This window comes from Somniosus microcephalus, unplaced genomic scaffold (genome assembly GCF_052327205.1).
Source record: "Somniosus microcephalus isolate GS21.2 unplaced genomic scaffold, FLI_Smic_1.0 unresolved_chr7, whole genome shotgun sequence".
Lineage (NCBI taxonomy): Eukaryota > Metazoa > Chordata > Chondrichthyes > Squaliformes > Somniosidae > Somniosus > Somniosus microcephalus.
Window position 1 is genome coordinate 9,002,838 of NW_028225185.1, and position 25,588 is coordinate 9,028,425.

General features: G+C 45.7%; 2 protein-coding genes across 2 annotated transcripts in view; one reads left to right on the forward strand and one right to left on the reverse strand.

Moving 5' to 3' along the window:
* LOC147086455 (immunoglobulin gamma-1 heavy chain-like) overlaps positions 1–21,496 on the forward strand; it is a 52,434-nt gene extending 30,938 nt beyond the window's left edge. Inside the window, exons 5-7 of the mRNA XM_085978255.1 lie at positions 17,174–17,252; positions 17,405–17,758; positions 20,836–21,496. Of these exons, the coding sequence (XP_085834381.1) occupies positions 17,174–17,252; positions 17,405–17,758; positions 20,836–21,164 (762 nt within the window). The 3' untranslated portion in view covers positions 21,165–21,496. The remainder of the gene's footprint in view (positions 1–17,173; positions 17,253–17,404; positions 17,759–20,835) is intronic.
* On the reverse strand, positions 1,039–7,900 carry LOC147086457 (uncharacterized). The gene is made up of 8 exons (XM_085978561.1): positions 7,846–7,900; positions 6,877–7,203; positions 6,466–6,786; positions 4,076–4,177; positions 3,947–3,977; positions 3,677–3,729; positions 3,127–3,175; positions 1,039–1,293 (listed from the first exon to the last, which is right to left on the reverse strand). The coding sequence occupies exons 1-8, from the start codon at positions 7,898–7,900 to the stop codon at positions 1,089–1,091; spliced, it is 1,143 nt and encodes a 380-aa protein (XP_085834687.1). The 3' UTR covers positions 1,039–1,088.
* Positions 21,497–25,588: the final 4,092 nt, after the last annotated feature.

The following is a 25,588-nucleotide window of genomic DNA, read 5'->3' on the forward strand; positions in this document are numbered from 1 at the left end:
GGCCTGGCTCTAATTTTAAGGCTTTGCCCCCTTATTCTGGATTCCCCAACCAGAGGAAATAGTCGCTCTCTATCTACCCCATCGAATCCTTTAATCACCTTAAACACCTCAATAGGTCACTCCTTAATCTTCTAAACTCTGGAGAATACAAGGCTAGTCTATGGAACCTGTCCTTAGAATTTCACCCTTTTTTGCCCCGGCATCATCTTGGTGAACATCGACCTGCTTTATAGAACCCTACAGTATAAATTAACATTAACAAGAACGCAGTTGTTATGAATTTGTTGAAAACCTCATGCGATTTATTGGACAGTTTCTGACAGGTGGTTTTCAAAGTGTCTTTGCCAGGAACAGTTTTTATTGCTCCTGAATCTCATTCGGTTGTACATGCTGATTCCAAACTAATCAGAAGGGGAATAGTTAGACTGATCTGACGCTGATGGATAAAGCAATATAACCACCTATGTTGCAATCCTGTCTTTGGCTTAATATTCTCTCCCAATACTGTGCAAACCTGGGAGCTTGAACATAGGAATTGCTAGACGAGAAAAGGCCAAGGTTCACCGAGTTCACCTTCTACCATCCTGGTATTCGCATGATACAATGATAATGGGGTTGCAAGTATATCCTTCCTCAAATAAGGAGACCAAAACTGTACACAGTACGCCAGGTGTGGTCTCACCAATACCCTGTACAGTTGTATCAGGATTGCCCTGCTTTTATACTCCAAACCTCTTGCAATAAACCGACATTTCCAGCTGAATAGTCATTGAAGTTTTATCCTGATCACATTTAATTATAAGTGAAGTATTGATCGATAGGAACCTCTCATGCAGCGTTACATTCGAAGAATAATTTATTTTATTTATACACAGGCATTTACAAATAAAATCTTGTTATTAACTGGAGCTGCAGGGTGAGCAGGAAAGGTTCAGAGAAACACCAAACCGAGAACATTCTGCTCTGAATGTTTGTCTCACACTTGAATTACACTAATGCAGTGGAATATCTTTACAATACTCAAAGCACGTTCGTTTACATTGAACAGAAAGAGTCTTTGCAAACTCTGGCGAGGGCAGGCAGATAGTTTAGATGTTTGACGGGAGTCTCCGTGGCTCCCTTTTTCCCCCCGCAGGCTGTGGGTTCTTTTGTAAGTCCGGTCTCCTCCCACATCCATCGGATCGAAACCCTCCGGGTTCTCGTCCGCGACCCGCCTTCTTTTTTGATGACTTTTCCGAGGCAGCAAATTCCAGAGAGGCGTAAAGTATCTGGCCTCGAGGGCCGCCCTGAGAGAGGAAAATATATTAAACATTGACATTTCAAGATATTTAAAGGCAGGTCAAACTATCTCGACATGCAGTCGTGTTTCATGTAATCAGAGAACGATGCAGCACAGAAGCAGGCCATTCGGCCCATCGTGCCTGTGCTGGCTCTTTGAAAGATCAGAGAACATAAGAATTAGGAGCAGGAGTCGGTCATACGGCCCCTCGAGCCTGCTTCGCCATTCAATAAGATCATGGATGATCATCGACCTCAACTCCACTTTCCCACCCGATCCCCATATCCATTGATTCCCCTAGAGTCCAAAAATCTATCGATCTCAGTCTTGAATATACTCAAAGACTGAGCATCCACAGCCCTCTGGGGCAGAGAATTCCAAAGATTCACAACACTCTGAGTGAAGAAATTCCTCCTAAACTTCGTCTTAAATGACATACCCCTTATCCTGAGACTGTGGCCCCTGTTTCTAGACATTCCAGCCAGGGAAAACAACCAGCATCTACACTGTCAATCAATCCACTTCAGAATTTTGCATGTTTCAATGAGATCACCTCTCATTCTTCGAAACTCCAGAGAGTATAGGCGCAATCTAAACAATCTCTCATCTAGGGCAGCCCTCTCATCCCAGGAATCAATCTAGTGAACCTTTGTTGCACCGCCTCCAAGGCAAGTACATCCTTCCTTAGATAAGGAGACCAAAACTGTGCACAGTACTCCAGGTGTGGTTTCACCAAGGGCCTGTACAATTGTAGCAAGACTTCCTTACTCTTATACAGACACTCAATCACTCTCACACACACACACACACAAAATCAACCACACCCAGACAGAGTCACACACACACTCAATTACACATACATACACACACTCAAATACACTCATACTCACACTCAGTGACACACGCACAATCAGTCATACCCAGACTGAATCACATGCCATCACACGTCCTATAAGAAAGAAAGACTTGCATTTCCACAGCATCTTTCATGGCCTCAGCACGTTCCAAAGCAGTTTACAGCCAATGAAATACTTTGGAATTGTATTTACTCTTGTAATATAGCAAACGTGGCAGCCAGTCTGCGCACAGCAAGCTCCCATAAACAGCAATGTGATAATGACCAGATACTCTGTTTTTTAATAATGTTGGTTGTGGGATAACTATTGGCCCAGGAAACCAGGGAGAACTCTCCTATGCTCTTCTTCGAGAAAGTGGCGTGAGTTATTTTACGTCCACCTGAGAGGGCAGACGGGGCCTCAGTTTAATCATCTCATAGATGGCACCTGCGACGGTGCAGCACTCCCTTAGTACTGCCCCTCCGACAGTGCGGCGCTCCCTTAGTACTGCCCCTCTGACAGTGCGTCACTCCCTCATTACTGCCCCTCTGACAGTGTGGCGCTCCCACATAACTGCCCCTCTGACAGTGCGGTGCTCCCTCAGTACTGCCCCTCCGACAGTGCAGCACTCCCTCAGTACTGCCCCTCCGACAGTGCAGCGCTCCCTCATTACTGCCCCTCTGACAGTGCGGCGCTCCCTCAGTGCTGGCCCTCTGACAGTGCGGCGCTCCCTCAGTACCGCACTGGGAGAGCAGCCTAGATTTTTGTGCAAAGGCATTCTACCTGGAACATTAACCTATCCTTTCTATTGTCAGATGGGAAGAGGGCTGCAGGATTTGTTTGTTTCCAGTTGGAGCAACGAGTGCGATTCGCTGCAAATTAAAATCATCTGGACGATGACTTGCTCAATGCCAACCATGTGAAATATCCCACATGCAGCACATTGCACCCATCCCAGAAATCATCAAGTTCCTGTATATTATTGCAACAGGTTCACTGAACCTACTTACATGTATTGCACCCTGATGTGTCCACTTCGCCTCCATTTGATGGGTGTCACCTGTGTATTAACAGTTAAGAATATGAATTTAAATATGATCAATTCTGGCTAATCTATATCTAATTATAGAGGCATCATGCGCCAATGGGCCCCTAATATGCCAATGGTCCAGCAATACGCCAATGGTACCCCAATAAGCCAATGATCATCCAAAGGTCCAGCAATATGCCAATGGTACCCCAATAAGCCAATAATGCCCCAATACGCTAATTGTCCACCAATACCCCAATGGTACCCCATTATGCCAAATATCCGGCACTATGCTAATGGTTCCCCAATACGCCAATGGATGGACATGGATGATTCACCCCCGGTGTCTGGCGTCTATTGTCCATCTGATACATAATTGTCAGCATTAATAACCAATAATTTGCCTTTCTGGAGATTCGGCTGACAGGAGAACGATGGCAGGTCATTTTGATGGCGGGAAATGAACTTATTGATCTTTGAAATATTCCACAATTGATGTTCTATCTGCACCAACAATTCAACCCAACTCACCCAAGACTCGTTCATTTCTTCCCGCTCTTGTCGTTCTCTCTCTCAAACTAAAACTGTATGCAAATATAAATTTTAAACAAGCATTACTTCTTGTCAATCCTTGGTAACATGCCATAAATATTGTGAACAGAATTGCGGAATGGACTTTAAATCAATCTTAAAAGAATGTGGGATATGCTGAAATTGTAGTCGGGGTGAACTGGTTTTGACACAGTGTTAAATAGAGTGAGACTGTTACTGAGGAACTTTGTGAATGGTTCAGTTACTCACCTTTCATTGTGGGGTCTCTTGACTCGTTCTTCTGAAACAATTAACTGCAATTAGCATTTAACGCTTTGAGAAGAGAATCACATTAAACAAACATTTATTAAAATATTCCTCATAAACATAAATTCTCACCTGATCTGCCGCTTTTATGATTCCAAATGGAAATGAGGATCAAGACTAGAACCAGGATCACCGTGACAGTTATGGCAATGGGAAGGGACGGAATGCACCACTCTACAGAGAGAAACACATAGAAAATGCTGCTGGATCAAATCATTACTTTCTGGGATTCTCTTCTGAGAAGCTTAAAGCACTTACAATGAAGGAGCATCAGACTCGGGGTGTGAAAGGAAAAGCCAGCCAATGTGACTAATGTTGGACAAGTGAAAGTTGTTGCAAATTGACAGACGGCACTCTCAGTATTGCCCCATAATTTTAATAATGCACAATGAAAACATACTATTTGAAAACAGAATCATAGAATGATTACAGCACAGAAGGAGGACATTCAACCCATCGTGGCTGTGCCAGCTCGTTCGTGGAGCTACCCAATTAGTCCCATCCCCTTCTCTATCCCCATAGCCCTGTTAATGTTATCCCTTCAAGTGTTTATCCAGTTCCCTTTTGAAAGTTACTATTGAATCTGCTTCCACCGCTCTTTCAGGCAGCGCGTTCCAGATCACAATAACTCGCTGCAGAAAAAATTGTCTCCTCATGTCGCCTGTGGTTCTTTTGCTAATCACCTTCAATCTGTGTCCTCTGGTTACCGACTCTTCTGCCACTGGAAACCGTTTCTCGTTATTTATTCTATCAGAACCCTTCATGATTCATGATTGACCACTTCTATTAAATCTCCTCTTAAACTTCTCTGCTCTAAGGATTACAATCCCAGCTTCTCCAGTCTCTCCACATAACTGAAGTCACTCATTCTTGGAACCATTCTGGTAAATCTCCTCTGCATCCCTCTCCAAGGCCTTGACATCCTTCCTAAAGTGCGGTGCCCAGAACTGGACACAATACTCCAGCTGGCGCCCAAACATTGCTTTATAAAGGTTTAGCATAGCTTCCTTGCTTCTGTACTCTATTCCTCTATTGATAAAGCCAAAGAGTCCATATGTTTTTTAATAGTTTTCTCGACTTTTTCTGCCACCTTCAAAGATTTGTGCACATATAACCGCCATGTTTTATGAGTGATAAACTGGAATGATTACCCAATTTAACTGAGGCTTCATAACCCGATTACATGAAAATATATTCCACGCGGAAAGTGGGGATTGATAAGGAGGGTTTGTTCTTCAAAACAGGAAACGAGAAAATAAACAGGTGGAAATGAGCGAGAGTCTGATCCCAGCAGACGTGTTCAGCCAACTATTTCACGGCATCTCTTGACTAGTTTCAGGTCAGAAAGCACGCTCACTCCAATCCATTCCATCGCCCGTGTCCGCCCTTGCCTCAGCTCATCCGCTGCTGAAACCCTCATCCATGCCTTTGCTACCTCCAGACTTGACTATTCCAATGCACGCCTGGCTGGCCTCCCAGATTCCACCCTACATAAACTTGAGGTCATCTAAAACTTGGCTGCCCGTGTCCTAACCCGCACCAAATCCCATTCGCCCATCTCCCCATTGCTCGCTGACCTACATTGGCTCCGGGTTAAGAAGCACCTCGATTTCAAAATTCTCATCCTTGTTATCAAATCCCTCCATGACTTCGCCCATTCCTATCTCTGTAAACTCCTTCAGCCCCACAATCACCCGAGATATCTGCGCTCCTCTAATTCTGCCCTCTTGAGCATCCCTGTTCAAAATCGCTCAACCTTTGGTGGTCGTGCCTTCTGTTGCCTAGGCACTAAGCTCTAGAATTTCCTGCTTAAACCTCTCCGCCTCTCTACCTCTCTTTCCTCCTTTAAGACGCCCCTTAAAACCTACCTCTTTGACCAAGCATTTGGTCACCTGCCCTAATTTATACTTATGGGGAACGGTGTCAAATTTGTTGTATTAAAATACCCTTGTGTAGCGCCTTGGGAGGTTTTACTACATTAAAGTGCTATATAAATACAAATTCTTGTTGTTGTTGTTGATGCGCTGCCTGAGAAGCTGATTCACTACTAACTTTAAAAAGGGAATCGCATAAATACTTGAAGGCGAGAATCCTGCAAGGGCTATGGGGAAAGAGCAGGGCGGAGTGGGATTAATTGGATAGCTCTTTCAAAGAGCCGACACAGGCACGATGGGCCGAATGGCCCTCTTCTGCGCTGTATCTTTCTAAGATGACACGCAGAAATGTAAAGTCAGCCAAGAGCGGCGAAAGTTTTTACAAGACCTGTGAGGAAGGGTAAACATAGCTTATTTCAATGTATTTTATAACAGACTGACCACGCTATCTCTCCTAATATATAGATACTAATGCTTATCCCGTGGTGTTGTTTTATTTACAGACTTCAGGCGCTTAGGAGCGAGTGAACTACTCCAACTGACGCTAAAGCTGAATACTGACCTTCGCTATACAGATCACCGACTCACCTGCCACTGTTTTGGGGAGCGACACGCTCTTGGCCCAAGATTTGTCCTTGAAACCCAGCTCAACAATGCAGGTGCAGACCCCGCCGCTTCTCCAGGCTTCCCCCGAGACCATCACATGGCTTCTGATGCTGTAGGTCCCGTCCGGGTCCAGTGTACCGGAATCGCTCCGTCCCTCGGTCATCTGGCCGGTAACGTTCGAGTAAATAGCAATCTGGTTCGAGGAAACCCCAGTGACCAAACACACCAAGGGGACGGTGTCCCTTAAATGCGGCTCCCCCGGCGGAGCAAACACCAGCACAGCCGTCTTGGGTGTGGAACTGTCTGGACAGGGATTGGGACGCAGTTAACTCTTAGTTTACACTGAATTATATTGCTGTGCATGATCTGAATTCAATTTGGTTTCGCTCTTACCTCCAACCAGCAGTGTAGATCCATTCTGGAGTGGTGCATAGCCGTCCCTATCAGCACAGTAATAGGAGCCAGTGTCAGCCACCTGCACATCGCGGTTTTCTAGGATAAATTTGGTGTGTCCACTTTTAGAAGTAAACTTGCAATCGGTCCGATCACAGGATGGGATATCGATTAGTCTCGGGGCTTCACCCACACGCTGCTTGTACCAGAAATAGCTATTGACAAATTCCACTTCATAATTCTGGTGACATTCCAATTGAACCGACTGGCCGACTCCGGCTGTCACTGTGAAGGGGCTCCGAGACAGAAAGTGCTGAGACTCTGCAACTAGAGGGGTTATTGTTACATTAGAACTGATTATTGAGCGATAGAAAGAAGCCACGTTGAAACACTTCGCCTGTAATTTAAGAACAGCATCATTATTGCCTTCAGTTATTGCTGGTTATATCCATTCTCTATTTCCCCTTTACTTCACCTTACAGAGGGACTAGAAAGTAAACCAACATTATCAACAACAACTTTCTTTGATACAGCGCCTTTAACGTCATTAAACGGCCCAAGGCGCTTTACAGAAATTTAACACCGAGTCACAGAATTAGAGTCACACATATTAGGGCAGGTGACCAAAAGCTGGGTCAAAGAGGGAGGTTTTAAGGAGAGTCTTAAAGGAGGAGAGAGAGGCGGAGAGGTTTAGGGAGGGGATTCCAGAGCTTAGGGCTCAGGCGGCTGAAGGCTCGGCCCGCCAATGCTGGACCGATTAAAATTGGGGAAGTTCAAGAGGCCAGAATTGGAGGAGCGCAGAGATCTCGGAGGGTTGCAGGGCTGGAGCAGGTTACAGAGATAGGAAGGGGGAGAAAATATAGCCAAAAAGCTGTTAGCTCGGAAACACTTTCAACTTAGTAAACACAGTCCATTGTTTCCAGTTATTGCCTGATTCCAGTTAGGAGTTTGGAACCGTGTCCCACTCACCGTAAGGCCAGGACACGTGGACAATGAGGATCAGGGGAAAAGCTTCCTTGAACATCTCAAGGCCGGAACCGCGCTCAGTTATTCCCGTGCTCGCTCCCAACATCCTGCAGTGGGAGTGGGCGCCGAGTGACCCGAGCGCACACACAGTTGGTTACACCCCCTTCCGATGCAGTGGAAACTATCACGAGCTAAGCCTCTGGGTGCAGTATCCTGTTGCATCCCACGTCTCATGCATTATACATGTGGGCAGCGTCTGTGCGTCACAGCGGTCAGTCTAATGCAAATTGCAGAGTGGCCATAAAGAGCTTTCGATTATAGTTCGGAGAGGGTGGCAGAAAGGTCATTGTATGTATGTGTGCATTTGTCATTGTTCTGAATTTTAATTTTGGTTGTTAAAGTTTAGAAATGTATTTACTTCATTCACGGGGTGTGGGCATCACTGGCAAGGCCGGCATTTATTGCCCATTCCTAGTTGCCCTTGAGAAGGTTGTGGTAAGCCGCCTTCTCGAACCGCTGCAGTCCGTGTGGTGAAGGTGCTCTCACAGTGCTGTTAGGGAGGGAGTTTCAGGATTTTCACCCAGCGACGATGAAGGAATGGCCGATATATTTCCAAGTCAGGATGGTTCAAAATCATGAGGGGTCTAGACAGAGTAGATAGAGAGAAACTGTTCCCATTGGCAGGAGGGTCGAGAATCAGAGGGCACAGATTTATGGAGATTGGCAGAAGAACCAAAGCGGACATGAGGAAATACTTTTTTATGCAACAATTATTTAGGATCTGAAATGCACTGCCTGAAAAGGTGGTGGAAGGAGACCCAATTATGGCTTTCAAAACGGAATTGGATAAGTATCTGAAGGGAAATTAATACAGGGCTACGGGGAAAGGGCGGGGGGTGGGACTAGCGGAAGTGCTCTTGCAGAGAGCCGGCACGGGCTCGACGGGCCGAATGTCCTCCTTCTGTGCTGCAACCATTCTATGATTCTATGATTCTATATCTGTGACTTGGAGGGGAACTTCGAGGTGGTGCTGTTCCCATTCACCTGCTGCCCCTGTCCTACTAGGTGGTGGTGGTCACGGGATTGGGAGGTGAAAGCCAGAGGTTCAGAATGTAATCCAAAAGCAGTGACGACACGGAAGCGTTTCCAATCACCGAATAAATGAGGGACATTGAACCCTGGCTACAATCTGTTCGCAGCATCGTGAATAAGGGTGTCTAATGGTTGCTATTGGACCATAAAGGTGTTCCAGAAAGAGCTGGCTTGTGATTTCACCGGAAATACTTATCAGAGGAAATTCAGCAGGTGGCCGACAGAGCAAATCTCCGAGAATCTGCACTGGCCAAATCCTTAGAACAATGAAACCTAGGGACGGTGAGTTTCTGAGAATTTGATGTAAACACACTTTTCTTTATCTTTTGATCAAAGTAAGAAGCTGGTCGTTTATTTTTACTCGTTCGTGGGATGTGGGCATCGCTGGCGAGGCCGGCATTTATTGCCAACCTTTAATTGTCCTTGAGAAGGTGGTGGTGGACTTCCTACTTGAACCGCTGCAGTCCGTGTGGTGAAGGTGCTCCCACAGCTCTGTTAGGGAGGGAGTTCCAGGATTTTGACCCAGCGACGATAAAGGAACGGCCGATATTTGCCCAAGTCAGGTTGGTGTGTGTGAATTGGAGGGCGGAACTTGGAGGTGGTGGTGTTCCCAAGCGCCTGCTCACCTTGTCCTGCTAGGTGGTGGAGGTCGTGGTTTTGGGAGGTGCTGTCGGAGAAGCATTGGCGAGTTGCTGCAGTGCAGCCTGTATGGAGATAGTACACACTGCAGCCACGGTGCGCCGGTGGTGGAGGGAGTGGATATTTAATGAATGATATTGAGGGTCAGAATAGTATCAATTACTCCTGTGCAAACACCGGGCAATGCAGATAAACAGGACCCAGTGTCACATGGAAGGAGAGGCTGTAAATGAGGTCAATATACTCGAGTCTGCTCTCTGTTCAGTTGAATCTACCCTCCGTGACAACTGTCTTCTGCGTGCGGTTGAACATGGTGCCTCACTGTTTGACCTTTCTGTGTGTGAACGGCTCACCTGCAGAAACAGGAAATCCACAGAGAGCATCTAGCTCGGCCATTATTTTCCAGCTCAAGTCAGAATCTCGGCCAGCCGCTTCCCCAACTCGCTGCACTTTGCACATATTTTCGCAAGCGGCCCGAGCAGCGTGGTCTGTGGTATTCAGAGCAACAGGCGCGGTCACAGCCAAAGCGCGTCTTCGCTGCCAACGAGCTGTCCACTCTCTGCTTCAAGGCCAGGCTCGCTTCTTTTTCAGCTGAGGTCAGGCATTTCCGCATCACTGTTCAGAAATTCAGTAAGGTACTAAAATGGTCTTCTCAGTTCAAAACCAGTTCTACCAGTACTTCATTCTAAAATTAAAACTGAAGTAACTTTCTCTTATCTGCCAGTTTCCAGACCGCTTCATCCTTCTGAAGATGGCGACCCTTGACTTAGGTTCCTTCGGCGCCTTCCATAGAATTACACAGAATGTGGAGCACAGACACAGGCCATTCGGCCCCACCAGTCCATGCCGGTGTTTATGCTCCGCACCAGTCTCCTCCCGCCCCTTTTCATCTCACCCCATCAAAATATTCTTATATTCCTTTCTCCCTCATGTGTTTATCTAGCTTCCCCTTAATTGCATCGAAGCTATTCGCCTCAAACACTCAAAGGAATCTTTCGCCCCATGAACAGAGAGCCGACCGCAGTCTACGTCATCTTAATTTCCATCCAATCCCCATTATCGCTCTGAATGGAAACAAAGCGAATCCATCAACCGCACTGGCATCTACTGATAGAAATGATGAGTTAATGATTTGGGCATAATGCCTTCGACAGACACTCATCCGCAGTGTAATTCCAACAGTTTTTGTTTGTATTTCAGATACCCAGATGTTGAAATATTTTTATTACCTCTACAGGTGTCGAGGCCCCCCGCCCCGGCCCCCTGCGGGGTGATTGATTTTAATACTTTAGCCACAGGAATTATTGTAGAGATGCAGAAATGCGACGACAATCCTGGATAATTGTGAAGATAACTCAAACTATGTTGCTAAATGGCTTCCATGCTAAGTCGATATGCAAGACTTAAGCAGACATTTATGTGCGTGCGTATGTCTGTGTTTATATTTGGTGAGTGTGTTTATATTTCTGCGTGTCTGTGTGTGTGTGGCTGTGCGTCTGTGTGTGTGTGTGTGTATATATACGTGTGTATGTATGTGTGAGGATGTCTGTGTGTATATATGTGTTTCTGTGTGTGTGAGAGTATTATTCTTTATTCACGGGATGTGGGCGTCGCTGGCAAGGCCAGGATTTATTGCCCATTCCTAATTGCCCTTGAGAAGGTGGTGGTGATCCACCTTCTTGAACCGCTGCAGTCCATGTGGTGAAGGTGCTCCCACAGTGCTGTGAGGGAAGGAGTCCCAGGATTTTGACCCAGCGACGATGAAGGAACGGCCGACATATTTCCACGTCAGGATGATGTGTGACTTGGACGGGAACTTTGAGGTGGTGGTGTTCCCATGCCCTTGTCTTTCTAGGCGTATGTTTACGTGTGTAGTTGTTTGTCTGTATGTGTTTTGTGTGTATGTATGTGCGTATGTAAGTGCGTGTATGTGTGTATGTGTTTTTGCACCTGTACATTTCTGTGTGCTATAAGGAGAAGCTGTTGCTATCTGTCTACGCCACTAAGCAGCGAGCTTGGCCCTCCGAACTGGCAAGCAACTTTTTCATTGAGTCCCAGGCACACGCAGACTCTGCGCTAGCCGGTAGGGGCGCCATATCACCGGTTTCCATTCTCTTAAACCAATGACCTGGGTCCATTGTTCGGAACTATGCCCCTTGACCCTGGAAACACTTGTCCTGGCAAATGGCGTATGATGAAACGGCTGATTGGATTGGGTGGACGTGTCAACCAATCAAACATTGCAGTTGGCTGAATGGATACTTTGATTTTAAAAAGAATCTTGTTGGTTTCTAATTTGAGATTATTTATGGTCAATATCCGTCTACTGTTGCCTATAAACAGTAAGCCAGAACCGTGTCTTATGGAGAACAAGTAAGCTGATATAAACATGATCTAAATATCTATATATTTCTCTGTTTTAACATGTTATCCAGGCTCGGGACAGCCCGCGTGACCACACTCGACACATCGGCGGGTTTTGCTGCATTGAAAATGTCATCAAAAAAGAAGGTGGGAAAGAGACGCGAACTCGAATGGGTTCTATCAGATTTACGAGCGAATCCACAGCAGGCGGGAACAGTAATTTAACTTGCAATGTAAAGCCACAGAGACCCTCAACAAACACCTAAACTATCTCAAACTAAGGTGTTTAAGATGATTAAAGTTGATAGAAAATAGAAAGACTTGCATTTCTATAGCGCCTTTCACCAGCACCGGACATCCCAAAGCGCTTTACAGCCAATGACATACTTTTTGAAGAGAGAGAGACAGAGAGAGGGAGAAAGAGAGAGTCAGAGAGAGAAAGAGAGAGAGAGAGAGACAGAGACAGAGGGAAAGAGAGAGTCAGAGAGACAGAGAGAGGGAGAAAGAGACAGACAAAGAGAGAAAGAGAGAGAGAGAGAGACAGAGAGAAAGAGAGAGTCAGAGAGACAGAGAGAGGGAAGTTGCTGAAATTTGGGTCTGGAATTCTATTTGCTGTAGTTCGTACAGACTCTTCTTAAATAGACTCTGTAGACTGTTTGCTGTACTGCACTGCTTAAATAAACTCTGTTTGCTGAGCAAATAAGGTTTGTTTGCTGTAAAATAGGCTGTTTGCTGTGAGTCCGGCCTTAAGTCCCGATCCAAATACAACAACAACAACTGGTATTAATATAGCGCTTTTAATGTCGTAAATGTCGCAAGGTGCTTCACAAGATGATTTTCGGAAAAAAATGATTCCAAGCCACGTAAGAACGAACGCTATATTAGGACAGATAACAAAAATCTTGGTCAAAGATGTAGGCTTTAAGGAGCGTGTTAGAGGAGGAGAGAGAAATAGACAGGTGGAGGGATTTCAGGAGGGAATTCCAGACCTTAGGGCACAGGCAGCTGAAAGCACAGCCAGTAATGGTTGAGAGATTATAATTGGGGATGTTCAATAGGCCAGAATTAGAGGAGCGCAGATATCTCGGAGGGTTGTGGGGCTGGAGGATGTTACAGAGAGAGGGATAGTGACGCCATGGAGGAATTTGAAAACAAGAATGAGATGTCAAAAATCAAAGTGTTGCCTAAACGGGAGCCAATCTAGGTCAGCGAGCACAGGGGTGATCATTGAACAGGTATTGGTACGAATTAGGGCACGGGCAGTCGAGTTTTGGGTGACCTCAAGTTTACGGAGTGTAGAAAGTGTTAGGCCGGCCAGGAGTGCTTTGGAATAGTCAAGTCTGGAGATCACAAAGGCATGGATGAGGGTGTCAGCAGCAGATGAGCTGCGGCAAGTGCAGAAATGGGCGATGTTAAGAAGGTGGAAATAGGCAGTCTTACTAATGTTGCAGATATGTGGATGGAAGATCATCTCAGGGTCCGATATGACAACAAGATTGTGAACAGTCTGGTTCTGCCAGGGAGAGGGATGGAGTCCGTGGTGAGGGAGCAGAATATGTGGCGGGGGACCAAAGACAATGGCTTCGGTCTTCCCAATATTTAGTGGGTGTAAATTTCTGCTCATCCAGTGCTGGATGTTGGACAAGCAGTGTGATAATTTGGAGAAAGTGGATGGGTCGAGACAGGTGGTGGTGAGGTAGATCTGACACAGTGGTGTCAATAGACGCGCTGACATGGCTATTGGCCATAGAAACATAGAAAAATAGGAGCAGGAGTAGGCCATTCGGCCTTTCGAGCCTGCTCCACCATTCAATATGAACATGGTTGATCCTCTATCTCAATACCATATTCCCGCTCTCTCCCCATACCCCTTGATGCCTTTTGTGTCTAGAAATTCCACCAACTCCTTCTTAAATATATTCAGTGACTTGGCCTCCACAGCCTTCTGTGGTAGAGAATTCCACAGATTCACCACACTCTGAGTGAATACATTTCTCCTCATCTCAGTCCTAAATGTCCTACCCCGTATCTTGAGACTGTGACCCCTCGTTCTAAACACCCCCCAGCCAGGGGAAACATCCTCCCTGCATCCAGTCTGTCTAGCCCTGTCAGAATTTTATACGTTTCCACGAGAACCCCTCTCATTCTTCTAAACTCCCGTGTATGCAGGCCTAGTCGACCCAATATCTCCTCATACGACAGGCCTGCCATCCCAGGAATCAGTCTGGTGAACCTTCACTGCACACCCTCCATGGCAAGTATATCCTTTCTTAGGTAAGGAGATCAAAACTGCACACAGTACTCCAGGTGTCGTCTCACCAAGGCCCTGTACAACTGTCGTAAGACATCCTTGCTCCTGTACTTAAATCCTCTTGCAATGATGGTCAACACAACATTTGCCTTCCTAACTGCTTGCTACACCTGCATGTTTGCTTTCAGTGACTGGTGTACAAGAACACCCAGGTCCCTCTGTGAATCAACATTTCCCAATCTATCACCATTTAAATAATACGCAGCCTTTCTGCTTTTTCCGGCCGAAGTGGATAACTTCACATTTATCCACGTTATACTGCATCTGCCACGTACTTTCGCACTCACTCAAATTGTCTAAATCGCCTTGAAGCCTCTTTGCATCCTCCTCACAACTCACAATCCCACCTAGTTTCGTGTCATCAGCAAACTTGGAAATATTACATTTGGTCACTCATCCAAATCATTGATATATATTGTGAATAGCTGGGGCCGAAGCATTGATCCCTGCGGTACCCCACTAGTCACCGCCTGCCTCCCCAAAAAAGACCCATTTACTCCTACTCTCTGTTTCCAGTCTGTTAGCCAATATTCAAACGATGCCAGTATATTTTTCGCAATCCCATGTGCTTTCATTTTACACACTAACCTCTTAGGTGGGACTTTATCAAAGGCCTTCTTAAAATCCAAATACACCACATCCACTGGTTCTCCCTTATCTATTCTACCAATTACATCCTCAAATACTCCATTAGGTTTGTCAAACACGATTTCCCTTTCTAAATCCATGTTGACTTTGTCTAATCCCGTTGATATTTTCTAAGTGTCCAGATATCACATCCTTTATAATAGACTCTGGCATTTCCCCTACTACTGATGTTAGGCAAACTAGTCTTTAGTTCCCTATTTTCTCTCTCTCTCCTTTTTTAAATAATGCGGTTACATTTGCCACCCTCCAATCTGCAGGAACTGTCCAATAATCTACAGAATTTTGGAAGATGACAACCAATGCATCCACTATTTCCATGGATACTTCTTTTACTACTCTGGGATGCAGATTATCAGGCCCTGGGGATTTATCGGCTTGCAGTCCCATTAATTTCTCCACTATTTTTTTTACTAATACTAATTTGTTTTAATTCCTCCTTCTCACAAGACCCTTGGTTCCCTAGCATTTCTGGAAAGTTATTTGTGTCCTCTTCCGTGTAGACAGAACCAAAGTATTTGTTTAATTGTTCAGACATTTCCTTGTTCCCCATTATAAATTCGCCCGTTTCTGACTGTAAGGGACCTACATTTGTCTTCACTAATCTTTTTCCTTTTTAAATACTTGCAGAAGCTGTTACAGTCCTCTTTTATGTACCTTGCAAGTTTACTCTCATACTCTATTTTTCCCCTGTCAATCAATCTCTTGGTCCTTTGCTGCTGAATTCTAAAGTGCTCCCAATCCTCAGGTTGTTACTTTTTCTGGCAACTTTTTATGAATTCGCTTTGGATCTAATACTATCCATAATTTCTTTTGATAGCCATGGTTGAGCCGCTTTTCCTTTCGTGTTTTTGCGCCAGAAAGGAAACTATAACTGTTGCAATTCATGCATTCGTACCTAATGTGGAACTACAGTTCCCAAGGTGCAGTGCGCGGTGTGGCCAGTGCTCTGCAATGATTGGTTCTCCAGTCAGCCGTGTCGGTGTCAGCAGTGACAAAGCTCTTGGTCCCTGTGCAAGGTTGAGAGAACAGCTCCAGTCACAGCACCAAAGCACATTTAATAATTCTAACAGAACGGAGGAATCAGTGATCAGTTCAAACGCAGAAACAGAACCAAGCACCTGGGCTTCACCGAAAAGCCCCTTGTCCAGGTGAGAACCAATCCCTGCCCGAATTCAGTGCCAGGTACTCCAGGGGGCGAGAATCCCTCCGGCCGCTCTGTGTGTTTTTCTAAGGAACAGGGGAGTACCTAACTTCACAGTTACACAATTGAGATATTTATTAAACAAAAAATATTATTCCATTCACGCTAATATTTCGATCCAACCCAATTATTAACAATTTGATGCATTTTTCTTTCGCCCTCAAGTAACTGACACCAACCAGTTTCAAACTGACTTTTAAAAACATGAACCCAGACTCAGTGTGAGGAGTTAGGGATTGACTCCAAACAGGGGAAGTGTTCAACATCACAGAGCCCCAGAAACAACTGACCCCGCCGCTTAATAATTCAACTGGAACAGGGTTTAAAACGGGAGCTGCGCGCATTAATCGGACCGGCAGCAAATTAAAGGCAAGGTGTCATTTTATTAATATTGTGCCGAGTTTTATTTGCCCTCCTGAGTTTTAAAGGGAATGACTCAGACTATAATAGAACAACTTCTCTTTAATCCGGGGCAGGGTGTAAAATGCCGCTTTCTTCCCCTCTTTCTCGTTCATCTGATTCGTTCTTTAATCCGCCTCAGGAATATTCTCATCAGAAATGTATTTACAGACTGAAGCCCAAATCATAGTTATCAATTCTAACACCAATTTTAAAGGATTGACAAATCCAGGGTTGTCTTGCTGCTGATTTAGAGAAGCGAACGTCAGTCTATTATGAAATCTGTATTTTAGGGGGAAAAGATTATTTTAAAATCTGATGCAATATATCAGAGAGTAACAGCGCGTTATCAGAATGATTCCGGCCGAAGTGCATCAGCTGATCCGTATCTCTACAATCCGCCCCTCATTTTTCTGGGGTAGAACACACACTACATATATTGATTTAGCGCAAAATCTTCGAAATCTTGGAAATTAAGAGTTTAATAATTTAATCAGACACAAATAGATTTAAAAAATACCCGAAATAAAAATTCTGCCTCCTTCCTTTTCCTGGCCCCTCCCACCCATTTGCATACCGGGTAATAAATACACCCGGTGTCTCGGGTTTGCAGACACTGTAACCGGACCGGGTCCCGGAGTTTACAGGAACAGCGCACGGTTCAGTCGGAAATTTGAGCGGCGGCTGTTGGCGCTTCTCCGGAGGAAATGGCTCCAGCGATGCATCTCCTGTGGGTTCTGCTGATCCATTTAACAGGTGAGAGACGGATGGTTTTAGTCACGGGTTTATCCGCAACTAAATCGGTTCAATAACGAGAATCGCGTGGTTTTATTTCCGTGTTTATTGAAGCATTAACGTCCTATTTGCTCCACGTCTCTGAATGGGTTGATTTTTTTCTTTTATTGAAGGTGTCCTGGCGGCTCCCGTCCTCAATCAGTCTCCAATATCCGATCCTGTCTCCGCGGGTCAGACCGTCCGGTTACAGTGTGCGATGCAGAACGGGGCTGTGGGCAGCACGTATGTGAGCTGGTACCGACAGCGACCCGGGGAAGCTCCGGTGTGGGTGATAAGCCATTATACCAGTGGCAGCATCTACCGAGGCACCGGCTTCACGGACCGATTTCAACCTTCCAGAGATGCCTCCAGTAACAGTTTCATTCTGACCATCGGAACCCTGGTGCCCGGTGACTCCGCCGTCTATTACTGTGCTGTGTGGGACTCGGGATTCATCTTCGGACCGGGGACCGTCCTGAGTATAAAGAGTAAGTGACTCTCTCATTCTGTAATTCACATTGTTTCAATTATTATTAATTTACAGTCGCTTTCATTCCCGGGCGTCAGAGAAATCTCCATTCAGTGAATTTTGATGTTGGATCTATTTATACCCAAAACATGTTAAACTGGTCAGATTTGGAATTGTTGAAGCGCCTCGGGGAATAATACTGCGCTGAAATGAAGTTTGACACCATTTCCTGCTACCATTCAATAGGGGAGATGAGGAGAAGTGTTCTTTTTACGCAGCGAGTTGTTGTGATCTGGAACGCGCTGCCTGAAAGGGCGGTGGAAGCAGATTCAATTGTGACTTTCAAAAGGGAATTGGAGAAATACTTGAAAAGAATAATGCAGGGCTTTGGGGAAAGAACAAGGGAGTGGGAATAATTGGAGAGCTCTATTCAAAGAGCCGGCACAAGCACGATGGGCTGCATGTCCTCATAGGAGAACTGATTGATAAAATAGTGACAGAGGGACAAGAGGAGGCCATTCAGCCTCTCGAGCCTGTGTGAAAAAGAGCTTTCCTCCTAAACGGCCCGGCTCTATTTTTAAGTTGATCTCCCCTTGTTCTTGATTCCCCGACCGGAGTAAATCGTTTCTCTCTGTTTACCTGATCGAATCCCTTTTCACATTTTAAACACCCCGGCCTCGTAATTTAACCCTCGAAGCGCCGGTATCATTCGGGTGCGGCAAGAGACAGAGAGAGAGAGAGAGAGAGAGAGAAAGCTGTGAGCTACACTGTGAGGTTCTGACAGTGGACACTGAATATGTCCCGATGTTACACTGAGACTTGAACAGGAGACTATTGCAGGGCTGTGGGGAAAGAGCAGGGGAGTGGGACTGATTGGAGAGCTCTTTCAAACAGCCGGCACTGGCACAATGGGCCGAATGCCCTCCTTCTGTGCTGTGTGAGTCTATGCTATGCATTTCTTATTTCTTTGTGTATGTAGAATTATATCTATTGTCCAGAGTGGGCACCGTTTGATTTTTAAAGATTGACCGGAGCCGGCGGGAGAGCCCCCGGGGGAATCCCAACACATTTACGGTCATTTGCAACTTTCAATGTTGGTGCTGGTTTTATTCCTGTGTCGTATTGTCCCCCTGACGGCAGCCGTCGGGTCACCGGCTCTGGGCTGGGAGAGAGAGAGGACCCTCCCGAGACCCGCTGTCCCAGCACACAACCGGTTGGATCGACTCCCTGTCGCCAGCAACACCGGGACTAGTCGGGATTGTATTCACTTGCCGGGACTAGTTTTATTCTGAAATACGTGTTCAGATATTTAATCTGTCTGAGCTCATTATTCGCAATCTCCCCGCTGTTTATAGAGCAGAACCGGCGCTTTACCATAGAGCGGCGCAGTGACAATTACTGACCAGCCCCGTGTGTGTGAGTGAGACTGGGTGATGCTTGTTGAAGGGTACTTTCTCTCCATCTCATTCTCTCGCTGCTGACCCTCTCCCCTCCCCCAGGCTGTGTCTGCTGACTCTCCCTGTCCAGTGTCCCCCCGGGGATAGCGCCGATTCTCCTGGGTTGATCTGTCGGGTCCCGCTACCGCCCAGTGTTGAACGGATCACTCCGGGACCAGCGAGACTGAGCTGACCCCGAGAGAGAAATCAGTTCACCCGCGCGGGGAGGAATCCTTACTTGTCTCTGTAGCGAGAATCTTTTACAATCCTTGATCACCCTTTCACTAGAAATATTGAACAGTGAAAACCCTTCATCAAACCGGGGAAAGCGAAGGCTGAGGGGTGACCGAATAGAGGTCTTTAAAATGATGAAATGTTTTGATAGAGTTGACACAGAGAGAATGTTTCCACTTGTGGGGAAGAGCAAAACTAAAGACCATCAATATAAGATAGTCACCAAGAAATGCAATAGGGAATTCAGGAGAAACTTCTTTACCCAGAGAGTGGTGAGAATGTGGAACTCGCTACCACAGGGAGTGGTTGAGGAGAATAGTATAGATGCATTTAAAAGGAGGCTGAATAAGCATATGAGGGAGAAGGGAATAGAGGGTTATGCTGATAGAGTTAGATGAGGAAGGATTGGAGGAGTCTCGAGTGGATCATAAACACCGGCATGGACTGGTTATTCCGAATGTCCTGCTTGTGTGTTGTATATTCTGTGTAATTCTGTGTAAACTATTTACAATATTGTTAGACAGAGTCAGTGCATTAATTCCCAGCCCGTGTACAATGTCCTCTCTTTATTCAGTGAACTCTTCAATAGCCGGTAACAGACCCGGCTCAATTATCATCGCCGCAACATTGAAAGCGGATCAGTTTCTAACACGCAATTCTGAAAAACATGAATTGTAAAAAAAAAAAACGAATCTTATAGAATGATGCAGCACAGAAGGAGGCCATTCAGCCCATCGTGCCCGTGGCGGCTCTTTGAAAGGGCTGCATCAGTTTGAGATATCAGAACATGTGTGGACTCTCGGTGAAAAGCGGCTCACAGCTCCGTGAATTCACCTCTTTAAAGTTAACACTGACCGCATTTTAAGGCAATCAAACCCTTTATTATATTAAAGTAAAAAGGGAAAGAACTGCAATTATAGGAAATTAAATAAAAACAGAAAATGCTGGGACTACACGGCCGGTCGGTCAGTGTGTGTAAGGGGAACAGACAGGTTAGTGCGGTTCCGGGGGTGTAACCTGCACCTGAACTGATCAGTTACTGATCTTTCCACCTCACACATGCTGACTGACCCGGTCTGTATTTCCAGCATTTTCTATTGTTACTTTACAAGTTAGAAAGAAAGAAAGAAAGAAAGAAACACTTGTATTTCTCCAGCTCCTTTCACGACCTCAGGACGTCCCAAAGCACTTTACAGCCAATGAAGTACTTTTGAACCAAGTCACTTTATTAATGTGGGTAACAGAATTGTCAGAGGAGCAGAGGAATTAGAGATTAAAGAATTTATTGGAACTCCTGTATTAATCACTAATTTATTTTAAAGTGAATATTGTTCGGGGATTCTTTGGTGCCTTTGATTTCAGATCAGAGCGTCCCACTGCTGACGGATTCCATCAACTAATGAATTTTCTCTCCCCCCACACACAGGCAGCGAGGATCGAAGCCCCTCGGTTCTTCTCCTCCCTCCCTCCTCGGAAGAAATCGGCTCGGGATCGGCCACTCTGTCCTGCCTGGTGAGTCGCTTTAAGCCGGGCTTGGTGCGGCTCCGCTGGAGCGTGGATGGCCAAGAGACAGACAGCGGGGTGACGACAGGCGCCGTGTCCCCGGACAGCGATCAAACCTACAGCCTGAGCAGTTACCTGAGAGTCCCCGCCGCCGCCTGGAACAAGGGCTCCAGCTATTCCTGCAGCGTCAGCCACGGCTCCCTGAGCTCGCCTCTTCTCAAGACCATCAGCGCCTCCTCGTGTTCCGACTGAGGCGGTGCAAGTTGGCAGTGGAGTTTGATTTTTGCTGGTGTTTAATGTAATGGAACAGATCATTCAATGTGTGCAATCTGCATTTTTGCAATGTAATCGCTGTAGCAATTTCAGTTTTTGTCAAACAATCTCAATGTTTAATAATATCAGACGTCAGTGAAATGATTGTCCAGCTTTGTGAGATGGAGCTTTCGGTACAACTGTCCCCAATATCTTGTGTGTTAACTTTCGCTGTGTGTAGAATGGGGACAGATTCCCCTTTAGTCTGTGATCATATTGTGATTGGGAACTTGTGTAACACAGCTCTTAATAAACATGAAATGCTGCCACGAGCTTAATGTGGTCCGTCTTTACTCAGCACTCAAAGGGACATTGAGTGGATTACACAGAATGTACAGCACAAACAGACCATTCAGCCCAACTGGTCCATGCCGGTGTTTATGCTCCACACGAGCCTCCTCCCAACCTATTACATCTCACCCCATCAATATATCCTTCTATTCCTTTGTCCCTCAAGTACTTATCGAGCTTCCCCTTAAATACTTCTCTGCTATTCCAGTCAACTATTGCATGTGGAAGTGAGTTCCACATTCTCAGCACTCTCTGGGTATAAAAGGTTGCTGCTGAATTCACTACTGAATTTATTAATTTTAAGGTTATGCCCTATTGTTCTGGACGACCCCAACAGAGGAGCAATGTCTCTCCATCTAACCTATTAATTCCTTACAAAATCCTAAAAACCTCAATGTTAAATCACCACTTAACATTCTATATTCCAAGGATTACAAGCCTAGTTTTGAAATCTCTCCTCATAATTTAAACCTTGGATCCCTGGTAACAGTCTGGTGAATCTGCGCTGAACTCCCTCCAATATATCCTTTCTGAGATGCGGTGCCCAGAACCTGTACACAGTGCTCCAGATACTGGATTATTGAAGAAGGGTGGGAGAGATAAACTAGGATTAACATCAGTTGTGGGGGAGTTAATAGTGTCTGTCATTAAGGATAGAGTGACTGCACAATTATGCAAATATGAGCTGATCAGAGGGGGCCAGCGTGGCTTTGTTAAAGTTAAATCATGTCTGACTAATGTAGTTGCGTTTCTTGAGGAGGTCACTAATCAGATAGACAAAGGATTGTCTATGGATGTAATCTATATGGACTCCCAGAAGGCACTCAATAAGGTTCCACGTTAAAGATTATTGGCCAAGTTGAGACCGCATGGATTTGGGAGAGCCCATTGATCTGGGCTGGAGTTTGGATGGGAAGTAACAGACAGAGAGTCGGGATAATGAGCAGGAACTCAGAATGGCAGGATGTAGAATGTGGTGTTCCCCAGGGATCTGTTCCGAGACCTCAATCTTTCCATCGTATTTATTAATGAGTTGGATGAAGGAATAGAGAGTTGTATATCCAAGTTTGCAGGTGGTGTTAAGACAGGAGGCACAGGAACTTGTGTAGATGGGAGCAATAATTTGGAAGGGGATATGTACAGGCAGTGAGTGGAGTGAAATATGACAGATGACACTCAATGTGGGGGAGTATGAGGTAATCCACTGTGGATCTACTCCTGTTCCTACTGCCTGCGCTCCTAGATCAGCAAGTGAGGATGCTGAATATGTTTAATCATGCATGTGAAATGTCCACAGAACACTGGACAGAGAGTGTCGCCAATGAGCATGTGCAAGGCTGGTGGGGGGAGGCGGGGGTGCGAGTAGCATGCGTGAGCACCAACGAGCTTACATAGGGGACACAGATTTAAGGTTTTGGTCAAGAAATTCAGGGGGGGTTGTGAGAAAAAACGTTTTTACGCAGCGAGTGATGAGGACCTGGAACTCGCTGCCGACGGAAGTGGTGGAAGCGGAGACACTCAATGTTTTCAAGGGGAGACTGGATAGGCACTTGAGGGAAATAAACTTGCAGGCCTACGGGGATAGAACGGGGGAATGGGACTGACTGGATCGCTCTGCAGACAGCCGGCACGGACTCGATGGGCCGAATGGCCTCCTTCTGTTCGGTTATGACTCTATGACTCTATATTAACCCTACGTGCGAACGTAATAACCGCACGTACTATGAACGTGCTGACGTACGATCACCGTGCTTACCTTGCATAATTAAACAGCTGTGCTTTGAGTACAATTGAGGTCATTCTGATAGAACAGGAGGTGCTAAGTTTCTATAAGTGTATTGATAAATAACGACTATCAATCTCTCTATCTCTCGAGTCCACCAACATATGAAGGATAAGGATTATTCTGACACCACACATCACGGGGCTGTTTGGTTTCCAAACCTTCAGCTTCTGTAGATCGTTGCCAAGACCATATGTGTCATTTTGGCGCCCCAGCTTCAAAAGTAAAATTGATCCATTGCAGGCCATTCATTAAAGAGCGCCACGCATCATTCTGGGATTAGATTACGAGAGACATTGCTAAAACTCCGTCTGGTTCCGTTGCTCAATCAAGTATTGAAAGGGGACATCATCCAAGTCGGAAGATCACAGATATTGAATGTATGGTCAGGGTCTTTGGGCTGGACTGTGAACATGGAACTGGAGGATAGCTACTGGACTACACACGGGGCAGCAAAAGAGGAAAAGATGAACATTTCCCACACAGTATAGTCGGGATGTGTCAAAGGCTCCCTGTGGAGACACTTAAACCGAGATTTCCCCTAACTGGGCGTGTCCGTGGCGGGCGAGGTCATTGGCGGGTTGCGGCCTCACTGCTGGCTCAATCCCGCCCTCCGACATGACTTGCCCATGAATTGACTTGTTAATCCCGCCCAGTAAGTTTCCCAGCCAATTGACGGAAGCGGGTCTGATGACGTCATTTGCTGCCGCGTCATCAGCCGGTTTTCTTAAAGGGACCGTGTGCAAATTTACTTTGACATTTGTGCTGTTCGTGTTCTGCAGCATTGAAGTGCTGCAAACATACACAAGCACTTCACAGAGGTGCACGGCTGCACCCAGGCTCTCCCATGGCTCCCTCCAGAGCACGTAGGGAGGTTATTTTCCCTTCCAAAGAGACCTCCCCAGTTGACCAAAGCAGCCTGGTTCCACAATGCACAGGAGGACACAAGCAGGGACCAGGCTTCAGTGGCGCAAACCTTTCAGTGATCTCAGTAGAACACGCAATGTTAGTGCAAAGCCACTCTTAACCTTATCCTGCTGTGTCACTCATCACATCCCCATCATCTGTCTTCCCTATCCGACTCCTGCACAGCCTTACTCACACCAACTTAACTTGCACCTCCACCCATCCCACTTTATCTACATTCTCAGTTCCACATCTCATTAGCCAACCCTCACACTCCCCCTCATCCTAGTCCAATGACACCAACTAACAACACACAAGGGTAGGAACTTGTGTGTTTTAGCCGATTTTCATTTGAAATTTCTGTTCATGCGCTGTCAAACATTGAAATCTTTATTTTCAACACTTTCCGTTCTTGGACCTGTTAAGTCTGTGGGTTGTATTATAAATAATCACAGACTCCACTGTTAACAAAATAAAACACGTCTTTACTATTCAGAGGCTCGGGCGATTCTGCCCTAGTTAACGTATCACAACCCTTATATACTGGTGTGGTCACTATCGGTATTGCAGTATACATGAGCCAATAGATAGTGCCACCCTAAAGTAGTGCTCTTAAAGGCGAACGGTTACATTCTATAGTTCCCTTAAAGGTAAACGGTTACATACACAACACTCCTCCCTTCCTAGCTTATTACTTACAGAATCCCGTTAAACATACAATCTTCAACTTTATATAAACAGTTTGCAGATATACTCTCGATGGAGTCAACGTCATATAACAATTTACAGATATACTCTCAATGGAGTCAACGTCATATAACAGTTTACAAACATACTCTCAGTGGAATCAGTTTACAGGTTCAGTCTCTGTGGGAACAGTTCATAAATTCAGTCTCTGGTATTAATTCGTTCCAGACAGCATCCTCCATAGCCTTTTTTTTTTTTTACAGCTTGTACTTTCGTCCTGTTGAACCAGCAGTGCGGACTTATACAACCCACTGGCTGTCTTGATAATGTCCCTGGATTTATTTTACAAATTTAGCACCTTTCGTAGTGTTCGGACTGAGGTAGTAGAAGTAATAATGTTTTAAACAGTTATTATTTTCTGCTTCTTCTTTTTCTTTTCTGCCTTTTTGAAACTCTCCGAGCTCTTTTCCCGGCTGCCATCTGTAGCGCCACCAACTCTCTATGTTCCTTAGACCTTAAGTGCTTCCTCAGGATTTCAGCACTTTGGGAGTTCCCATCACAATTTGGGCAGACCACATCCTCATAACATTCGGTGTCACTCAACAGGTCAAAACCCTTCTTCAAGCAATCATATTCATCCTGCTCTTCCTCGGATGTCTGCCCTTCCTTCCCTCCTGGCCTCATTTGTGCGTTCAAT